Source organism: Oncorhynchus kisutch, linkage group LG22 (genome assembly GCF_002021735.2).
Source record: "Oncorhynchus kisutch isolate 150728-3 linkage group LG22, Okis_V2, whole genome shotgun sequence".
Classification (NCBI taxonomy): Eukaryota; Metazoa; Chordata; class Actinopteri; order Salmoniformes; family Salmonidae; genus Oncorhynchus; species Oncorhynchus kisutch.
In genome coordinates, this window is record NC_034195.2 from 27,264,205 (window position 1) to 27,287,505 (window position 23,301).

The window sequence follows — 23,301 nt, forward strand, 5'->3', positions numbered from 1 at the left end:
GTAAAGTTAAAAATAAATGTAACACAGCTGTTTTATTAAGAAGAAGTGTATCTTTCTAAGTATATGTAGAACATGTATATTTAGTCAATGTTTATGATGTGTATTTCTGTTATCTGGCAGAGTTACCATAATTTCTCCAGGCATTGTTGCAGCATTTTTTTGCCATGACCTTCTATGTAAACTGTGATTTATGGATATAATTAGCATATTATTGAAAAAAAACATAAATGTACTGTATAACATGTCCTATTCCTGTCATCTGATGAAGACTTTCAAAAGGTTAGTGAATTATTTTACTTTTAATCCTGCTTTTGTGATAGCCATTTTGTAGAACAATAGGCTAATTTACATTGCATCTATCTTTGGTGGTGGTTTGACATAAATATGTGCTATGTTTTCGCCGTAAAACATTTTAGAAATCTGACTTGGTGGCTAGATGAACAAGGTGTTTATCTTTCATTTGAGCTATTGGACTTGTTAATGTGTGGAGGTTAAATATTTCTAAGAATATTTTTTGCGTTCTGTGTGCTACTGTGTCAGTTGAGCAGTGGGGGGAGGTGCCCTAGCGGGATGTGTGGTGCCAAGTAGTTAACAAAAGGCTAAGCTGTGTTTCAATATATTTCACTTGTGATTTCATGAATATGAATATTTTCTAGTAATATTCATGTCTGTTGCGTTATGCTAATTAGTGTCAGTTGATGACAATTCTCCCGGATCCGGGATGGGTACAATGGCCACCTTTGTCTATTACGCACAAATCACTCAGAGCCACCAGCTGACAACTGATGCAATGTTGTCGTTCACGCTCATTTTTCAAAATAGAAGCCTGAAACTGTCTTGTGACACTAGACACCTTAGGGAAGCCATAGAAAAAGGAATGTGGTTGATATCCCATTCACTGCTCAATAGGGACGCAGAGGTTTCTAAATAAGCGTCCCTTCCTGATTGGATTTCTCTCAGGCTTTCGCCTGCAATATGAGTTCTGTTATACTCAGACATATTTTTTACAGTTTTGGAAACTTTAGTGTTTTCTATCCTAAGCTGTAATTTATATGCATATTCTAGCATCTTGTCCTGACAAAATAGCCCGTATACTTTGGGAACGTTATTTACGAAAAATGAAAATAGTGCCCCCTAGTTTCAAGAGGTTAACCAAGGGTTTTGTAAATGTAACCTCAGTAGGGTAGCGAGAGGAAAAAAAAGGGGGGGGGGGGGTGGGGTGTAAGAGGTATTTATGACTGTCATAAACCTACCCCCCAGGCCAACGTCATGACACTATCATACTCTAATTCTACTGATTTCAAAACTTGATCCTCAAGAAAGTGGAGAGCAACACTTATGCAGCTTCACCACACAATACATTTAAAAAAAGCTATGTTTGACAGGATTATCAACATAGAAGCCCGGCCTGTCCAGCCCACTCATTATCTCATCCATTCTTGGCTAGTGGGAAGGTTGCTGACTTTTTCTGATGCTTAACCAACAAGGCATGTAATTGAACAATTGTATTCGTATTTACAGATGGCATACACGTTTGTTATTAAGGCACCTGCAAGTTCACATGTTCGATAAGGCATTTCTGCCAAAAAACACATTTTGATTTAAAAAAACTTTACGTTCAAAACGGCTCTCCTGTGAATTAGTGACTTGCAACATCCGCCTAGTTTCCTGAATTGAATCGCATATGTAAAAGAACACCAGATCTCATACTCCTGGCCCTCTCTAAAGAAGCCCCTACAGACCCTATCAGATGGAGGTTTTACAGCAGTCTGTTGGCTGGATTCCAATATAGCGGAGAGGGAAGCCACTAGCTTGAGGCTAATAGGAATCAGATATAGGCCACAATATATGATATTCAAATGCCTAATAAATGATATTAAAGACATTAATCAAGAGAAAAGCTTGTGACTTATGAATGGATGAAGACCAGTCACCAGAGCATCTCTCAGCCAAGGTATCTACGGTTGCCTAGCAGAAAGTGGGGCTGTCATTCACATTGCCTGTTTGAAGATCCAACTTTCAGGAGGACAGATGGCCACAGCCAGGGCTGCAATGATAAAGAACACCCTCTAGTTTATGGCTCTGCCTGTGTACAGTGCAGTCAGGGACTGAGCAGAGGTGTGATGTATAGCAGGCGGCCACACTAAGTTGTCCTGGCTTGACGTAAAATAGTCCAATAATTCAGCATAATGCACCATTCATTATGGCAGCCGTTAGATCAGTTTGTAAAGATGGGCAAACACATTGCTTTCCCTTGACGCATATTTATCTTAAAGGCACAGGCCTAATCCCTTCATACATTGCAATATTTCAGATAAATCAATGGCTCCTGCAATTCGGCTGGCAGAGAAACCCTGCTGAAAACGTCATAGAAAATATACAATCTAATCCAAGGCACCAGAGACCACCACAGTGCACACTGTTCAGTCTTACAGATCTGATCTTTGTCATCAAAAGTGTCAATTGTTAGGGAAATGTCTGTGTAAATGTAATGTGTATGTTTATCAAAGTCTGATTTTTTTTACACAGCCAGTCAGGTGAGTAGCCTACAATGGCAGATAAATGTGGAATATCTGAATAAGCATTGCCTGTTTTAAAAAGAACATCAGGACTGTAAAATTGCTTTGTTAAGCCAAGGCTATACAGTACCGCTAAGAAATTAGTGTGGCATATCATCGCTGCAGTTGGCTCAGTCTCTTTTATTTGCAGCAGGACAATTCCAAATCCAATGTACATTTCAAACAGCCTTGCCACTGTAGGCTTTTCATCCAGGTATTGTTTTTCAGTCTGTTTCTTAACACACCCTTGAATCAGGAGTAAGTGGAATTATCAAACATGTAAAGGGAGTGTGAGTTAAGTCCGTGAGAATAATTAGTTACATAAGCACACACACACACAGCTCAGGGAGAGTGGAGAGTAGGAAGTAGGCTATGTGCTCACTGTTGATAGTTGCATACTGTATGTGATACAATTTCTCAAAACCTCTGAAAAAATAAACATTACCATACTGATTTGAATGTTAACCATATGCCTTCAGAAAGTATTCACAACCCTTGACTTTTTCAAACTTTTGTTGTTACAGAATGAATTTCAAATTGATTCAATTGAGATTTTTTTTGTCACTGGCCTTCAAAATACCACATGTCAAAGTAGAATAATGTTTTTTGAAATGTTTACAAATTCGTTAAAAATGAAAAGCTGAAATGTCTTCAGGCAAGAATTCATCCCGTTTTATGGCAAGCCTAAATAAGTTTAAGAGTTAAAATGTGCTTAACAAGTGACATAATTAGCTGCATGGTTCAACAACCAACTTGATAGAGCTTGACGAATTTTAAAAAGAATGGGCAAATATTGTACAATCCAGGTGTGCAAAGCTCTAAGAAACTTACCCAAAAAGACTCATAGCTGTAATTGTTGCCAAAGCCGATTCTAAATTGCGGTGACTCATGGGTGTAAATTAGCTCTTTCAATCCATTTGCAAAAATGTAAAAAAAAAATTACTTTGTCAACATGGGGTATTGTGTCTAGAAGGCTGAGAAAAAAACATATTTTGAATTCAAGCTTAACACAACAAAATGTGGAATAAGTCAAGTGGTATGAATACTTTCTGAAGGCACTGTATGTAGATATGCATAATTAAGCTGTACGCCTCTATGTTGGTTCAGAAATCTAAAATAGCAGCAGCAGCCATTTCAACACCAACACCATAGTGCCCTCAAAGATCATCACTGAGCTAAGGACCTGGGACTAAACACTTCCCTCACAAGTGTGTAGTCCCAGATGCTTCACAAGTCCTCAACTGGCAGCTTCATTAAATAGTACCTGCAAAACACCAGTCTCCACGTCAACAGTGAAGAGGCGACTCCAGGATGCTGGCCTTCTAGGCAGAGTTAAAGAAAAGGGCATATCTCAGACTGGCCAATAAAAATAAAACATTAAGATGGGCAAAAGAACACACACACTGGACAGAGATGGCTTTTTCTTTGCAACTGCCTGGAAGGCCAGCAACCCGGAGTCGCCTCTTCACTGTTGACGTTGAGACTGGAGTTTTGCGTGTACTATTTCATGAAGCTGCCAGTTGAGGTCTTGTGAGGTGTGTTTCTCAAACTAGATACTCTAATGTACTTGTCCTCTTGCTCAGTTGTACACGGGGGCCTCCCATTATTCTTTCTATTTTGGTTAGAGCCAGTTTGCACTGTTCTGTGAAGGGAGTAGTACACAGCCTTGTGCAAGATCTTCAGTTTCTTGCCAATTTCTCACATGGAATAGCCTTAATTTCACAGAACAAGAATAGACTGACGAGTTTCAGAAGAAAGTATTGTCTCTGGACATTTTGAGGCTGTAATCGAACCCACAAATTCTGATGCTCCAGATACTCAACTAGTCCAAAGAAGGACAGGTGTATTGCTTATTTTATCAGCACAACAGTTTTCAGCTGTGCTAAGAGGGTTTTCTAATGATTAATTAGCCTTTTAAAATTAGAAACCTGGATTAGCTAACACAACGTGCCATTGGAACACAGGAGTGATGGTTGCTGATAACGGGCCTCTGTACGCCTATGTAGATATTCCATAACAATAAAAAAAAATCTGCTACAATAGTAATTTCCAATGTTAAGTGTACACTGTATTTCTGATCAAGTTTCGGTTATTTTACTTGACAATTATATTTATTTATTCTTCCAAAAACAAGGACATTTCTAAGTGACCCCAATCGTTTGAATGGTAGTTTATATATTACCTTGACTAACCGGTGCCCACACACACTGACTCTGTGCCGGTACCCCCTGTATATAGCCTCGCTATTGTTATTTTACTGCGGATCTTTAATTATTTGTTACTTAATTTATTTTTGTGTATTTTTCTTAAAATTGCATTGTTGTTTAAGGGCTTGTAAGTAAGCATTTCACTGTAAGGTCTACACCTGTTGTATTTGGCACATGTGACAAATAACATTTGATATATGTTAGATAAAACAAATACTCATTAAAGCAACCAATCCTCTGTTACGGAGACAACCAACCTCTCTCAGCTTTTACCATAAAACAATCACCTCAGAAACAATGAGAAGGAGAGAATATCTTATACTACTTCCTCAATCTCTGCCCAAAGTACTGTTAACCATACGAGACCATTAACCCTTACAACCATAAATTAATTATGAGCTCATGTTTACGACATGAGTAGTTTCCATATGCTAAATTACCATGTTGCCATGGGCTGTCTTTTACATTCCAAATAAAACCTGTCTAAAAGGCATACAATAGTTTAAAATGCGTGGTTGGAGAGTGGATTTACCAGCTGAAATTAAATGCATGTCTTTATTGCAACAGCTTTTTCAAGAAAGTCATACAATATTTAATAACCCGTTTTTCCATTTCTAGGCCTTTGTTGCTACAGTTAACTGTTGTTATAAATAATTTTATCACAGCAGACTGTAGGCCTTAACAATAACAATGCCACCCAGGTCAGAGAATACAGATCCACTGTAAGATTATTCAAGTTCAATTTTCAAGCCGCCACCTCTGTCCCTCTACATTTTCCCCCTCACCTTCAGGTCTGCTGTCTACACAGATTCCAATTATTGCACATCATGCATCACGTTCGTTGTGCCTGATGAATGTCACACTAATGACTAATCAGTGTTATGCCATTTAAGTGCTTCACTTGATTATTTGAGACAAATCTGACAAAAATAGTGCGACTCGCAGGGGTTCACAGTTAAATGAACTGTGGCATGCTAAATTCTGGAAATCAATTTTAGTAAACATACATAAAACTTAAAGATCATAAATAAAATCATGGGTTTGTTATTATACAGTCGTTACACAATTAGTGATTTTCTACATGATTTTATCTGCAGTCACACGCACCGATTACATTAGATTCAGCATTTACAATGAGAGGTCTATTGTGACGTCAGACCCTTTTCAAAATCTACATTGACTCATATCTATTATGTGGAGTGGCAGGTAGCCTAGCGATGAAGAGCTTTGGGCCAGTAACCAAAAGGTCAGACAGAGAGAGAGAGAACTCAGTGGCTAAGCTCTGGTGCCCAAACACTAGGCATGCCCTGGACCTGTTGTCAGAGGACAGACTAGGGTCCCCCAGCCACATCATAATTCACACAGGCACAAATAACCTGAGGGCCACAGCACTCAAGGGAATGATTGAAAAAGCTTCTTCCACTTTCCTCAATGTACAAGTGGTTATCTCCACAGTGCTACCACGAAAAGACTTTCACCCTGCCACCATACAGCGGGTGAATGCAAGCATTTCGCGAGACTCAACCTAATGTCTACCTGACCCACCACTCCACCCTGGACTTGAACAGCCTTTACGACCAGGTCCACCTCTACAAGGCAGCAATCCCAACTTTTGCCAGGACCGCAACCGTAGCCCTAGCACCTCACACAGGAGTAACAGAGCAACGGACACCCTACCCCATGCCCCCCACCCCTGCGGCAAGGACCTCAACATGACAGCAGGACATATGCCCAGGCCATGAGCAGAGCAACAGGCCCAACTCCCACTATTACACCCGCTTAAGCCTCATCCTGCTCAACATGCTCTGCTCACACCTACTGTGATAGTCTGGGCCTAAACCACACTAGACACTATGGAACATCCTGGAATATACAAGGTCTTAGGTCATCTGCCTTTGGTCTAAAGGGCAGGAACCCAGACTTCAAAGAAATTGGAAATACAGATAATTGTCATCCTACAAGAAACATGGTATAAAGGAGACGGACCCACTGGCTGTCCTCTTGGCTACAGAGAGCTGGTAGTCCCATCCACCAAACTACCAAGTGTGAAACAGGGAAGATACTCAGGGTTAAACTAATTTGGTATAGAGCAGAACTAAACCACTATTAAATGAGTCAAAACAGGAACTTTTTATTTTAGAAACTAAGGAGATTTTCTCAGAAAATGTGCTACCTATATCCCCCCAATAGAATCCCCATATTTTAACAATGACATCCTCTCTACCCTAGAGGGGGAGATCAATCATTTCCAGGCCCAGGGACATGTACAAGTCTGTGGCAACCTAAATGCCAGAACTGAACAAGAACCTGACACCCTCAGCACACAGGGGGACGAACACCTACTTGAAGGTGACAAGGTCACAACTCCTGCAGCTCTGTTGGATGATGGGTATGTACAGAATACATTTTTAGGCTTCGAGGGGACTCCTACGGTAGGTACACATAGCTCATCTCTTGGCACCAGTACTGTAGACTACTTATCACTGACCTCAAATCAGAGTCTCTTAAAGCATTCAGTCAGTCCACTGACACCCCTATCAGGTCATAGCAAAATCACACTACTTGAACAGAGATTTGCTCAACCATGAGACATCAAAGCCAAAGGAACTGAATAATATTAATAAATGCTATAGATGGAATGAAAGTAGTGTGGAAATCTACCAAAAAACTATTAGGCAACCACAAATTCACTCCCTTCTAGACAATTTCCTGGACAAAATGTTTCACTGTAATAGTGAAGGTGTAAACTTGGCAGTAGAAAATCTAAACAGTATATTTGACCTCTCAGCTTCCTTATCAAATCTAAAAATGTCAAGCAGACAACCTATGAAGATTAACAACAATGTCAAATGGTTTGATGAAGAATGCAAACCCCAAAGAAAGAAACTGAGAAACCTATCCAACCAAAAACAGAGACCCCAGAAAACCTGAGCCTACGCCTTCACTATGGTGAATCAATAAAAGAATACGGAGAAAGGAACAGTACGTCAGAAATCCTAAAATAATATCTGGGTACAACGTAAAAACACCAAATAATGCATGCAGAGCAGAATTAGGCCTAAACCGGCAAATTATCAATATCCAGAAAAGAGGCGTTAAATTCTAAAACCACCTACAGTGGTTCCTCCTTTAAAATTTGCTTCATACTGCAGCACACCTTGCGAGCTAACACAGAATTCTATGGCACGTTATTTAATTGTCATCCATTGTTACCATTAATACTAGTTAGTGCTAGTTTGACCACCAGAGTACATATTTGAGAATGACTAATTTGATTAATATTATGGTGCTTCTATTCCAAGAAAAACAAAAATTGATGACGTGACTCTCCACAAATAATTACATTTAGAGGATTGGATATAATTAATGTCTAAGGGGCATTTTTCATTAGGGCAAATCTGATCTGTGATAATATCTAAGGGGCTTTTATATCATTCTAAATTAATTCATTAATAATAATAATCACTTTGTTTAAAAAACAACAATATTTGAGATTATTTCATTGTCATTTTCTAGAGTGAGTGAGAAAAAGGCCATTCTTGAACATGAGATGAGACATTCTCACGGATTTGTAAATAAAGCCTGTTATTTAGAATTATTTATTTATCTTTTTAGAGGGAGAGAAACCAAAAGGCGCCTCATTGGTCTCCTGGTGGCGGGTGGCACGTGTATCAAACCAGCATCCACAAAGTTTTTAATGGTTTCACTAGTAAGCCACATTTGCCTTTGGATCCATCCCAGTTGGTATTCTGTGTCCACTCGTGGTATCTCTTCGGTTACACATCCTTGGAATAGCAGAACAGTATAACACTCCGTACGGCCCTTGCTGTGCTTGGTGAGCAGTTGGTCAAATTCTGTTGTTAGAAGAGGAATGGAAATGTCAGGGTGAACCGATGACCTGACGAACCCGCTACTTCCGACAGACTCTGCCTATCGGAGGTGGAGTTCCAGAGCTCACAAGTGTGCCTGGCATGGATTGTGACTCCATCCTGATCCTCGCATTCTTCAACGCGTCATTCTCCGCCTGACTCTGCCAATACTGCCTGGCTCTGGACCAAAAAAAAAAGTACTTTAAATAAACATCTGCATTTTAAATGTATTTTTTCTCATTTTTTAATGAAAGCATAAAGATGTTGATTAAGAAATACAAAATGCTTTCCTGCTGTCCATCACTACTGTAAATAAAAATACATCTAGTTTTCATTTTTTATTGTAACCACAATGTCACAAATTAGTTGCATCTTCCTTTCCAATTACTTTTAGAGTTTGGGATTTACAAATGTGCACTGTCATTTTAATTATACCCAGTTCGGATTTATGTACAACTTTTTACTGATGCCTTTAGTGAGAGCTCTAATCCTTTAATATTTAATCATTTCTGCCCTCTGAATTCATATCTAAGGGGCATTTTTTGCACCATGATTAGTTACATTGTTTTAGTTTGAACGTGCAGACAGGCACTAAGAACAGCGGGAACGTTTCCCCAGTCAGCAGCATTATTAGTGCAATGCCCCTTAGTGTTGCTCTGTGCTATCCAGTGGGGCGGGGGTCTCCCCACTCCTCCTCCCTTCCCCATGGGCTAGGTCCATCTTCTGTGCGCTGCTCTACGGCCCGTCCCGTGCCACCTGCCTTGAACCTTGTACATTGAACCCTAAAGCTGGAGAACTGCAAGACAATCCCATTGTGCGCCACTCGGGAGCCATGACTAATATGACCAACATATATTGTCCTGCTTATAGCCCATCCTAAAAATGTTGTTTGCAGAATTCACAGCATGCTACGCCTGTGAAAAACAGGGTTAATAATATATCTGTGAGAATATCTAAAGGGCTTTTATATAATTCTATATTAAATAATAATAACTTGGTTTAAAAATAACAATATTTTGGAGATAATTTTGTTTTCAAATAATGTAAAGTGAGTGAGGAAAAATGGCCATTCTTGAACATGGGGTGAGACATTGTCGCTAATTTGTAAATAATGCCAGTTTGTTATTTCAAATGATTTATTTCTGGTTTTAGAGGGAGAGAAACCAAAAGACACCAAATGGGTCTCCCAGCCAGCACAAGTATTGAACCAGCATCTATAGCAATGCAATGCAGTGACTTAGACCACTGCGCCACTTGGGAACAGGACAATGTGACCGGTCTGGAGTAGGCTACAGTTCTACAGTAAGAGCAAAATAATCCTAACATTTCCACACCCTAATTGTAGTCTAAGTTTCTCTTAGGTTTTTGTTCTTAGTGTTAGAACAGTTTTAGTAACATGGAAGTTGTGCACAATTATCAGTTCCTATTTATTTTATGTCACCCATTCATTGTCAGTTAGAGACACAGTGCTCTAACTCCCCCTTGCACTGGTCTGGAGTAATGAAGTAGTGACGCAGGGTAACGTACTAAACCACAAATTACCTCTAAATCCTGCAGCATAATCTCAAAACTATTAGTTGAGTAGCCACTGTAAAAGGAAGGGATTCCCAAACCTTCCATAAAGCCATCGCCTACAGAGAAATTAACCTGGAGAAGAACCCCCTAATCAAGCTGGTCCTGGGGATCTGTTCACAAACACAAACAGAACCCACAGAGCAACAATTAGACCAAACCAAATAATGAGAAAACAAAGACATATTAGAAAGAATTAACAAAAAAATTGCAAACTAGAATGTTATTTGGCCCTAAACAGAGAGTACACAGTGGCAGAATACCTGACCACTGTGGCTGGTGTACATACTCTGTGAGCATAGCCTTGCTATTGAGAAAGGCCTCAGAAGGCAGGCCTGGCTCTCAGGAGAAGACAGGCTACATGCACTGCCCACAAAATGAGGTGGAAACTGAGCTGCACTTCCTAACCTCCTTCCAAATGTATGACCGTATTAGAGACACATATTTCCTTCAGATCACAGACACACAAAGAATTCTAAAACAAATCAAATTTGGATGAACTCATATCTATTGGGTGAAATACCAGTGTGCAATCACAGCAACAATATTTGTGACCTTTTGCCACAAGAAAAGGGCAACCAGTGAAGAAAAAAATAACATTGTAAATACAACCTATATTTATTTGATTTGTTTTACCTTTTGTACTTGAACTACTTGCACATCATTACACTGTAAAACAGTTGAAGTCAGAGGTTTACATACAATTAGGTTGGATTCATTCAACTCGTTTTTCATCCTCTCCACAAATTTCTTGTTAACAAAATATAGTTTTGGCAAGTTGGTTAGGACATCTACTTTGGTCATGACAAGTAATTATTCCAATAATTGTTTACAAACAGATTATTTCACTTATAATTCACTATCACAATTCCAATGGGTCAGTGTACATACAGTAAGTTGACTGTGCCTTAAACAGCTTGGAAAATTCCAGAGAATGATTTCATGGCTTTAGAAGCTTCTGATTGGCTAATTGACATCACTTGAGTTAATTGAAGGTGTACCTGTGGATGTATTTCAAGGCCTACCTTCAAACCCAGTGCCTCTTTGCTTGACATCATGGGAAAATCAAAAGATATCAGCCAAGTGTCTGGTTCATCCTTGGGAGCAATTTCCAAATTCCTGAAGGTACCACATTCATCTGTACAAACAATAGTATGCAAGTATAAACACCATGGGACCACGCAGTTGTCATACCGCTCAGGAAGGAGACGCGTTCTGTCTCCTAGAGATGAACGTACTTTGGTGTGAAAAGTGCAAATCAATCCCAGAACAACAGCAAAGGACCTTGTGAAGATGCTGGAGGAAACAGGTACAAAAGTATCTATATCCACAGAAAAATGAGTCCTATATCGACAGCCTGGCTTTTTATGGCAGTTTTGGAGGTTATGGTTTGCAACTGCACATGGGGACAAAGATCGTACTTTTTGGAGAAATGTCCTCTGGTCTGATGAAACAAAAATAGAACTGTTTGGCCATAATGACCATCGTTATGTTTGGAGGATAAAAGGGGAGGCTTGCAACGCCGAAGAACGCCATCCCAACCGTGAAGGACGGAGGTGGCAGCATCACGTTGTGGGGTGCTTTGCTGCAGGAGGTGGCATCATGAGGAGGAAAATTACATGGATATATTGAAGCAACTTCTCAAGACATCAGTCAGGAAGTTAAAGCTTGGTCGCAAATGGGTCTTCCATATGTACAAGGACCCCAAGCACACTTCCTACGTTGTGGCAAAATGGCTTAAGGACAACGAAGTCAAGGTATTGGAGTGGCCATCACAAAGCCCTGACCTCAATCATATAGACAATTTGTGGGCAGAACTGAAAAAGCATGTGTGAGCAAGGAGGCCTACAAACCTGACTCAGTTACACCTGCTCTGTCAGGAGGAATGGGCCAAAATTCACCCAACTTATTGTGGGAAGCTTGTGGAAGGCAACTGAAATGTTTGACCCAAATTAAAAAATTTAATGGCAATGCTACCAAATACTAATTGAGTGTATGTAAACTAGGAATGTGATGAAAGAATAATTCTCTGCTATTATTGTCAGGAATTGTGAAAAACTGAGTTTAAATGTACTTGGCTAAGGTGTATGTAAACTTCCGACTTCAACTATATATACCGTGAAAGGGCCACCAGAGGGGAGGCTGGGCTCACGGATATTAGCCCAACAAGGCATGGGAGACAAGGTAACCAGAGGCAATTAAGCACAGCTGACAGTGCTAATGACATTCTCCTTCCCCTATAAGAGAGAGTATGGAACCAGCAGATATTGGGGGGGGGAGAAACTCTGGAAGATGGTCACGAGACAGAGGAGCTATCCATGATGAACCACTAAGATGGTGACAATCCCGTGACTTTTGTTGTAGTTTAAAGATAATCATATTGTGTTCCTGTTTGATCTGGAGAAGATGTGTTTTTATTGATTATGTTGGAGTGTTTGTGTTGACCAAATGCCCTCAATAGAGAACTGTGTTCAATCAAGAAAACCTACTCCTGACTCATTCCACCTTTCCCTGTAGAGTGACGCCCAATTACTTGGTCTGCTCACAATACATAATGCTATTTGAAATGTCTATTTTTTTGAATTTTTGTAAGTGTAATGTTTCCAGTTCATTGTTTTCACTTTTGTTTATCTATTTCACTAAATATGTTTCCCATAGCAATAAAGCCCTTCAATTGAGAGCGAGAGAGCGAGTATGTGAACCCAGCCTAATCCCAGGACTAAAGTTCATGTTCATGAATACCTCTAAATAGGACATTTCTTCATCTGATAAAGAATGTAGCACTTCACTGACAGGGAAACAAAAGTGCCTGACACCAGTGTTGTATTTTACATGCAATAATAATAACTATCATTATGGCTTCTGACAGCACGGGAAATTAAATAATTTGTTTCAGGGGGAACACAATAGCAACTAAGTTCTCCAAGGTGATCGTCAACATATGTCCAATAAATCAATTTACTGTTTCATAAAATACCTCAGTTGTGTTTTTTTCTAATCCTATTTTTGGTATCCATTTTGCCCTCTTTGCCTTTGAGTGCACAGAGTTATTCAATTTGTTATTAAGCAACTGCTTCAACTGTTTTCTGGATTTATTGTGTGGCAGTAAGCAACTGCATATTATCATGAATGACTATTTGATACAGCTAGCCTATGACCTTATCAAAGAAAGGCTTACAATCTCAACTGAAGTACACTCTTAGAAAAAAATGTTCCTGTCTAAAACCTAAGGGCAGTCCCTCGTTGATTATCCCTTACATCATTAGTACCCAGCTTTCTGATAATGGAATTAATTACAGCAAGCCAGCAGTAAACTAACACTGTGCCTCTCGATTTGATCTAACACAAAAACAGAACTACACCTTCATACAACCTGAAATTTCAATGTTCTTTCCTTGTTACATTATAAAGCAGTCAATGAGAAGCCCTGTTATTTAAAATAAAACCATGCCTCCTTCTTCAAGAGAAAGCTAAATAAATTCCAAGTACATTACAGCACACACTATTACATATCTTCCCATTTCAAAGCAGCAACATAAATTGTAAAAATAAAAATGTGAGTTTTTTTATTTCACCTTTATTTAACCAGGTAGGGTAGTTGAGAACAAGTTCTCATTTACAACTGCGACCTAGCCAGGATAAGGCAAAGTAGTTCGACACAAACAGGGTTACACATGGAATAAACAAACACAGCAGTCAATAACACAATAGAAAAAAAGTATATATATACAGTGTGTGCAAATTAGGTAAGATAAGGGAGGTAAGGCAATAAATAGGCCATAGTGGCAAAATAATTACAATTTAGCAATTAAACACTGGAGTGGTAGATGTGCAGAAGATGAATGTGCAAATAGAGATACTGGTGTGCAAAGGAGCAAAAAATAAATAGTATGGGGAAGAGGTTGTTGAATTGGCTATTTACAGATGGGCTATAGAAAGGTGCAGTTACCGGTGAGCTGCTCTGACAGCTGGTGCTTAAAGTTAGTGAGGGAGATAGGAGTCTCCATCTTCAGTGATTTTTGCAATTAGTTCCAGTCATTGACACCAGAGAACTGGAAGGAAAGGCGGCCAAAGGAGGAATTGGCTTTGGGGGTGACCAGTGAAATATACCTACTAGAGCGCATGCTATGGGTGGGTGCTGCTATGGTGACCAGTGAGTGTCACATGGAATAACGCTGGAGAGACGAAGCAGGTACAGGGAGTAAAACATTTAATGAAGAAACGGACATGGAACGAGACAGGAACAGCGTCAACATACAAGAAAACAAAGACAAAAAAACAATCAATGCAGAAGTGGGGAACTGACAAATATTGGGGTCCAATAACGGTGATGCGCGTGACAAGGGAAGGCAGGTGTGCATAATGGATGGAAGGAGTGCATGATGCAGGGCATCCTGGTGGCATCAAGCACCAGGGGGGGAAGAGCGAGAGCAGACGTGACTGAGCTGAGATAAGGCGGGGCTTTACCTAGCAAAGACTTATAGATGACCTGGAGCCAGTGGGTTTGACGACGAATATGAAGCGAGGGCCAGCCAACGAGAGCATACAGGTAGCAGCAGTGGGTAGTATATGGGGCTTTGGTGACAAAACAGATGGCACTGTGATAGACTACATCCAATTTGCTGAGTAGAGTGTTGGAGGCTATTTTGTAAATGACATCGCCGAAGTCGAGGATCGGTAGGATGGTCAGTTTTACAAGGGTATGTTTGGCAGCATGAGTGAAGGATGCTTTGTTGCGAAATAGGAAACTGATTCTAGATTTAATTTTAGATTGGAGATGCTTTATGTGAGTCTGGAAGGAGAGAGTCTAACCAGACACCTAGGCATTTGTAGATGTCCACATATTCTAAGTCAGAACCGTCCAGAGTAGTGATGTTGGACGGGTGGGCAGGTGCTGGTAGTGATCGGTTGAAGAGCATGCATTTGGTTTTACTTGCATTTAAGATCAGTTGGAGGCCACGGAAGAAGAGTTGTATGGCATTGAAGCTCGTCTGGAGGTTAGTTAACAGTGTCCAAAGAAGGGCCAGAAGTATACAGAATGGTGTCATCTGCGTAGAGGTGGATCAGAGAATCACGAGCGACATCATTGACGTATAGAAAGAAAAGAGTCGGCCCGAGAATTGAACCCTGTGGCACCCCCATAGAGACTGCCAGAGGTCTGGACAACAGGCTCTCCGATTTGACACATTGTCTGAGAAGTAGTTGGTGAACCAGGCGAGACAGTCATTTGAGAAACCAAGGCTGTTGAGTCTGCCGATAAGAATGTGGTGACTGACAGAGTCGAAAGCCTTGGCCAGGTCGATGAATACAGCTGCACAGTATTGTCTCTTATCGACCTTGAGCGTGGCTGAGGTGCATCCATGACCAGCTCGGAAACTAGATTGCATAGTGGAGAAGGTGCGGTGGGATTTGAAATGGTTTGTTAACTTGGCATTCGAAGACCTTAGAAAGGCAGGGTAGGATATATATAGGTCTGTAGCAATTTGGGTCTAGAGTATCTCCCCCTTTGAAGAGGGGGATGAGCTTTACAATCTTTGGGGATCTCAGACCATACGAAAGAGAGGTTGAACAGGCTAATAATAGGGGTTGCAACAATTTTGGCTGATATTTTTAGAAAGGGTCCAGATTGTCTAGCCCTTCTGATTTGTAGGGGTCCAGATTTTGCAACTCTTTCAGAACATCAGCGATCTGGATTTGAGTGAAGGAGAAATGGGGGAGTGGGGGGGGGGGGGTACAGGGCTGTTGACCAAGGTAGGGGTGGCCAGGTGGAAAGAATGGCTAGATGTAGACAGTTGCTTATTGAATTTCTCAATTTTTATGGATTTATCGGTGGTGACAGTGTTTCCTAGCCTCAGTGCAGTGGGCAGCTGGGAAAAGGTGCTCTTATTCTCCACAGACTTTAGTGTTTCAGAACGTTTTGGAGTTTGTGCTGCAGGATGCAAATTTCTGTTTGAAAAAGCTAGCATTTGCTTTCCTAACTGCCTGTGTATATTGGTTCCTAACTTCCCTGAAAAGTTGCATATCGCGGGGGCTAGTTTTGTGGTGGTCAAAGGCAGTCAGGTCTAGAGTGAACCACGGGCTATACCTTTTCCTTGTTCAACGTTTGTTGAAAGGGGCATGCTTTTTTAAGATTGTGAGGAAAGCACTTTTAAAGAATAACTAGGCATCTTCAACTGACGGAATGAGGTCAATATCCTTCCAGGATACCGGTGCCAGGTCGAATAGAGAGGCCTGCTCGCTGAAGTGTTTTATGGAGCGTTTGACAGTGATGAGGGGTGTTCGTTTGACCGCAGACCCATTACGGACGCAAGCAATGAGGCAGTGGTCGCTGAGATCTTGGGTGAAGACAGCAGAGGTGTATTTGGAGGGCAGGTTGGTTAAGATGATATCTATGAGGGTGCCTGTGTTTACGGATTTGGGGGTTGTAGCTGGTAGGTTCATTGATAATTTGTGTGAGACAATCTTAGATTGTAGGATGGCCGGGGTGTTAAGCATGTCCCAGTTTAGGTCACCTAACAGCACGAGCTCTGAAGATAGATGGTTACTGGTTACTAGAAGATAGATGGTTGCTGGTTAGATGATTACTGGTTACTAGAAGATAGACAGTGACTGGTTACTCTTCTGAACTATTCTCCGTCAATCACTCATGTCAATTAGGATGGTTAATGCACCTCCTTTTCATTTAGAAAATAATAGTCTCTCGTAATGTCCTCAGGATAACTTCAAAATGTGTGTCCTCATTCTCTTCAAAGAGAACTCTCTTCAATACAGGGAATCAGAGGCCTTCTTGTGCCTCACTATAGACGTGACTGAATGTGACAACAGATAATATGTTCAAAACAAATTATGAATTACAAGCTATTCTGCCAAGATGGGTTGAGTCATGAAGTGTTGGATGCCAATTCATTATGCACAGACAGCTAATTATTCAGTGGCAAATAATCTAGATAGAGGTTGTTTGGACATTATACTGTGCACTTCTTTTAAAGGGAAATATCTGTTATCACTGATAACTAGGAGACCAAAGTACCCAATAATAATCCATTCACAATGTAAACCCCCTGCTGGCATATTTGACAGCACTTTATGTGTACTTTCATGATAGATTATCAAGTGAATCTGTGACAGTTAAACCGAAGTTAATGTTCTCTTTTCAAGAGTAATCTGTAATCTGTCAAAGCAGCATAAAAAGGTCACAGCCATATTAGATGAAAGTGGTCTCAGTCTGAATTGATTCGATTTTGGGTGTGGGCCAAATATCTGTCATTTTCTGAAAAAATACTGACCTTCACAAATTTGTTCGGTTATCATGAGAGATAAATTGAGTACATATTAGTTAAGTATAAAATCAATGTATTAGTTCAATAGTGTGTTTCCTTTGAGTCCTGATGAGGGTCTTGTATGTGATCAAAGTAAAGCATGAATTGTTTGAAGGAGTTGTCCATAGAGCTCCAATACAGGATTGTGTCGAGGCACAGATATGGGGAAGGGTACCAAAAAATGTCTGCAGTATTGAAGGTCCTCATGAACACAGTGGCCTCCATCATTCTTAAATGGAAGAAGTTTGGATCCACCAAGACTTTTCCCAGAGTTGGCTGCCCGACCAAACTGAGAAATTAATGGGGAGAAGGGCCTTGGTCAAGGAGGTGACCAAGAACCCAATGGTCACTCTGACAGAGCTCTAGAGTTCCTCTATGGAGATTGGAGAAATTTCCAGAAGGACAACCATCTCTGCAACACTCCACCAATCAGGCCTTTGTGGTAGAGTGGCCAGATGGAAGCCACTCCTCAGTAAAAGGCACATGACAACCCGCTTGGAGATTGAAAAAAGGCACCTAAACACGATTCTCTGGTCTGAGGAGACCAAGATTAAACTCTTTGGCTGGAATACCAAACGTCACATCTGGAAGAAACCTGGCACCATCCTTACAGTGAAGCATGGTGGTGGCAGCATCATGCCGTGGGATTTCTTTTCAGTGGCAGGCACTGGGAGACTAGTCAGGATCGAGGCAAAGATGAACGGAGCAAGGGACATGTCTGAATGTCCTGAGTGGCCCAGCCAGAGCCCGGACTTGAACCCGATCGAACATCTCTGGAGAGTCCTGAAAATAGCTGTGCAGCAATACTCCCCATCCAACCTGACAGAGCTTGAGAGGATATGCAGAGAGGAATGGGAGAAACTCCACAAATACAGGTGTGCCAAGCTTGTAGTGTCATACCCAAGAAGACTTGAGGCTGTAATCGCTGCCAAAGGTGCTTCAAGAAAGTACTGAATAAAGGCTCTGAATATTTATGCAAATGTACAATTTTTGATCTTAAATAAATTAGCCAAAATGTATAAAAATATGTTTTCCTTTGTCATTATGGGGTATTGTCTGTAGATTGACGAGGCAAATCAATTTAATCAATTTTAGAACAAGGCTGTAACGTAATAAAATGTGGAAAAAGTCAAGGGTTTGGAATACTTTCCGAATGCACTATACATGCAAGCACTGTGCAAAGCATTAATTAATGTGTCACTGTGTCACCTTGACTAGTCAAATTTCTCTTGACCTGTGCACCTACATTGTAAACTTTCATTCTTAGGCAAATTTGTAGCAACATCATGATGTGTATAGGAAAAATGTGAGAATTACGTAGTAGCCTAAACCTATCGATTAAACATTGATCTGGGTGAATGGAATATGAATGACAGTCATCCAATATGCTGTAATAGAAATAAGGCCATGCTCATAAACAAATAATTGTCCTCCCTTTGAAATGGCACAGACTGCCACTGATATACCCATTGTTTCATTCCCCATAAGCTTAGTATAACTGTTGTACCCCATCAGATCCCATAATATAAGCTTGTTTTACTCCAATGTTTGTAAACAAAGTTAATATAATCAAACACTTTATAACATTAAAACATGGATGGTTCGATTCACACTGGGAGAACCCATATGTAAAATGTATGCAAGCATGACTAAGTTGCGTTGGATAAAGCATCTACTAAATGGCATATATTATACTATGAATTTGAGAGTGGTTACATTTCTTCAGTCCCACCCCTCAGCTTTTCACCAAAACAAACTTTGGGTGACCACTTCATTATTGTTTCAATTAAGGATTCTAACTTTAAGCATTTGTCCATAGCCTAAGGCTGATGTAAATGTACAGTAAATGATCAGGGAAAGTAAAGTACTATACAGGGCCCCAAACCTTAAAGAAATCTGATACACTGGGCTGGTCATTTAACTGATCATCAAATGTTCTACTTCCATCTAGTGGTTGGTTATAATATCACACCACACTTTTGGTTACATCCCGCTTGGCACGCTGGTTGAATCATGGTTGCTTTCACGTCATTTAAATGAAATTACGTTGAACTGACGTCTATGACCAGTGATAGTTTAATTGAGTTGTCAGCTGGTTACATAGGAACTAAAATCACATTCAGATAGTAAGTGCACAGTAAACATAAAATGATTACTGTAGGCCTACTGTATGATTTACGCACACTTGCAAAATATTAGTTCCCACTTTCTGCACGCAAACGCGTTTTTACTTTGCCATTTAACTCCATGATTATCCTTGGTAAATAATCAGGACTTTAAAGCTGCACTGCCTAACTAAGTGTGTACAGGTGTTTTTGGAGACTACAGCCAATCTGTGCTACATCTAGTTTGAGACTAGTTTACACCACGATAAAACCAAAACAGCTTCCCCAATACTGTATGCAAATCTAAGATCCTCACCAGACATTGGCTATCGCCTCATGCTTATGCATAATTTCCATTTGGAAGATACCTTTTGCATATCTACTTGTTTAAAAAATAATGTGAGGTAAATGTTTGTTGAAAACGTGTTTGTTTACGCAAAAAAATATAAAAAATCTGCATAAAACAGTCAGTAGGCTGTGCTCAATACAATTGCATATTTCAGATTTGAATGGTGCGGAGTATATTTCCACGCCCCTTTAAGCGTGAACAAACACGTGCGCACCACTCTTTGCGGCTTAAACTCCTCTGCTGCTCTCAACATTATATAAATAGTCCTGATCTAGTCTGACCAATAAACAGCCGCCAGAATCATGACAGGACGTAGTAGCTAATGTAGTAGTTTTTGGGACAGGCAGAGTTGGAAAATCTGGTAATACCAAATCTCTAATAATTCTCATTATTTATAATTTGTGCAATGTATTCAATGGTCCATTTTAGTCAGGATTCGTTTTTCCTTAATTGGCATTGCTGACTGAATCCATTATTTTCCTCAAAATACAAATGGTAAAAATGATAATTATTTCACAGCGCTGACAGTCCGCTTCTTAACTAGAAGATTCATTGGAGAATATGGGGATATTGGTAAGTTTAGTTGGTCTGTCGTCACCAGCTATTGTAGTATCAAGTATACATTTTACTACTATATACACTGTACAACTAAACTAATACTTATGTTAATTCCTTTCAGAATCAATCTTCAGCCACAATGTTATCGTGGATGGAAGGGACATAACTTTTAACATCTGGGATTCACCGTATTATCAGGTATTACAAAATGTTAACATTTATTCTGTTTCATGTGCTATCGTAATGATGTCATATACTCTATTTTGGTTTTACATGGCATTGGGGAAAGCTACTGTATTCACTCTTCTGAAATTACTGCAGGCATTGAGCATATTTGGCAACTTAAACAGAGCACTTCAGTTAGTCATAGGCTACTTTATAAGTGCCTGTATGGGACACAGATTTATGATGCTTCCATTTCCCTGTACTGCAGTGAGTATTACTGTCAAAAAAAAGTGCCTGGTTGTCTTTGACATGAATCCCATTTTACCAGTGGTGGAAAAAGTACTCAATTGTCATACTTGAGTAAAAGTTAAGATAACTTAATTGAAAATTACTCAAGTATAAAGGAAAGTCACCTAGTAAAATACTACTGGAGTAAAAGTCTAGAAGTATTTGGTTTTGAATATACAGTACAGTAATATACAGTATAAAAACAATGAAATTGCAAAAATATACTTAAGTATCAAAAGTAAAAGTATAAATCATTCAAAATACTTAAGAAAACCAGATGGCACAAGTTAATTTTTTTAAATTTATCGATAGCCAGGGGCACGCTCCAACACTTCGACTTCATTTATTTACAAACAAAGCATCTGTGTTTAGTGAGTCTGCCAGATCAGAGGCAGTAGAGGACCAAGGATGCGCTCTTGATAAGTGCGGGAATTGGACCATTTCTGTCCTGCTAAGCATTCAAAACACTTTTGGGTGTCAGGGAAAACGTATGGAGTAAAAATGACATTATTTTCTTTAGGAATGTAGTGAAGTAAAAAATATATATATAAATACAGTACAGATACTCCAAAAAACGACTTAAGTAGAACTTTAAAGTATTTTTTACTTAAGTACATTACACCACTGCATTTTACTAGCACCCTGCATGGCCGCAGTGACTGGACACCATCTCTATCAGCCCAGAGAAATAGGGCTTACATGGACTAACTTATCCCACGATTGGTCCTTTCCCAAATACAAAAATCGATCACTCTTTGATCCAAGCAAGCCTATATCAATTGTATATATTATTTTAACCTTTTCCAGGACCTGTCCAGGGAGACCTCCCTATATGAGAAGAGAGTCCAGTGGGCAGACGGTTTTGTCCTGGTCTATAGCATCTGTGACAGGGCCAGCTTCAACGCTGTCACCAAGCTGATCCAGTTCATCAAGGACAACCTGGGCATGGACAAGGTGCCCATTGTGATTGTGGGCAACAAGAAGGACCTGAATCACAGACGGACAATCCTCAGTGAGGAGGGCAGACTGCTAGCCTTCACCACAGCCTGCCAGTTCTATGAGGTTACAGCTGCTGAGAACTACCACAGCATCCTCATGGTATTTCACAGACTAATAGACAGGATACTGGCTTCCAAGACATCCATTAAGAGGCCAGCTGGAATCAAGGGTATAGTGAAAAGCATGTCTGCAGTTTTTACCAGGAAATGACCAGATTCGCTGTGATACTATGGCACAGAGAGGAATACATTATACAGTGCATTTGAAAATAATTTTGTAATGTTACAGCCTTATTCTAAAATTGATTAAATTATTCCCCCCCCCTCAATCTACACACAATACCCCTTAATGACAAAGCGAAAACAGATTGACATTTTTGAAAATGTAAATACAGAAATACCTTATTTACATAAGTACTCAGACCCTTTGCTATGAGACTCGGTGCATCCTGTTTCCATTGATCATCCCTCAATTGATTGGCAATGCATGTCAGAGCAAAACCCAAGCAATGAGGTAGAAGGAATTGTCCCTAGAGCTGCTAGACAGGATTGTGTTGAGGCACAGAGCTGGGAAAAGGTACCAAAAAATGTCTGCAGCATTGAAGGTCCCCCAAAACACAGTGGCCTCCATCATTCTTAAATGAAGAAGTTTGGAACCACCAAGACTCTTCCAAGAGCTGGCCGCCCGGCCAAATTGAGCAATCAGGGGAGAAGGGCATTGGTCAGGGAGGTGACCAAGAACCTAATGGTCACTCTGACAGAGCTCCAAAGTTCCTCTGTGGAGATAGGATAACCTTCCAGAAGGACAACCATCTCTGCAGCACTCCACCAATCAGGCCTTTATGGTAGTGACCAGACGGAAGCCACTCCTCAAGGCACGTGACAGCCCGGTTGGAGTTTGCCAAAATGCACCTAAAGGACTCTCAGACCATGAGAAACAAGATTATTTGGCCTGAATGCCAAGCATCACATCTTGAGGAAACCTGGCACCATCCCTACGGTGAAGCATGGTGGTGGCAGCATCATGCTGTAGGGATGTTTTTCAGCTGCAGGAACTGGGAGTAGTCAGGATCAAGGGAGAGATGAACAGAGCAAAGTACAGAGAAATCCTTGATGAAAACCTGCTGAATCCTTTCTGAATGCACAGTATTTTGTCATCAATTCATGGGTCTGACATGATTGCTGTTTGCAACCTGTGCTCTGGCATCAGGACATGACTTGTGTGTGCCAAGATCTCCAGAGACTGACTTATGGTTCAGACAGGTTAATGAAGGGCAGAAAGAATGCAGGTGTGGAAATGGAGATTAGTACCC

The 23,301-nt window shown here is 40.3% G+C and overlaps 1 protein-coding gene across 1 annotated transcript in view; it reads left to right on the top strand.

Annotated features, from left to right (window-relative positions):
• The window catches only part of LOC109867701 (ras-related and estrogen-regulated growth inhibitor-like protein), a 31,082-nt gene extending 8,778 nt beyond the window's left edge, over positions 1-22,304 (top strand). Inside the window, exons 2-5 of the mRNA XM_020456957.1 lie at positions 20,289-20,340; positions 20,499-20,552; positions 20,659-20,735; positions 21,798-22,304. Of these exons, the coding sequence (XP_020312546.1) occupies positions 20,289-20,340; positions 20,499-20,552; positions 20,659-20,735; positions 21,798-22,199 (585 nt within the window). The 3' untranslated portion in view covers positions 22,200-22,304. The remainder of the gene's footprint in view (positions 1-20,288; positions 20,341-20,498; positions 20,553-20,658; positions 20,736-21,797) is intronic.
• The last annotated feature ends 997 nt before the right edge of the window (positions 22,305-23,301 follow it).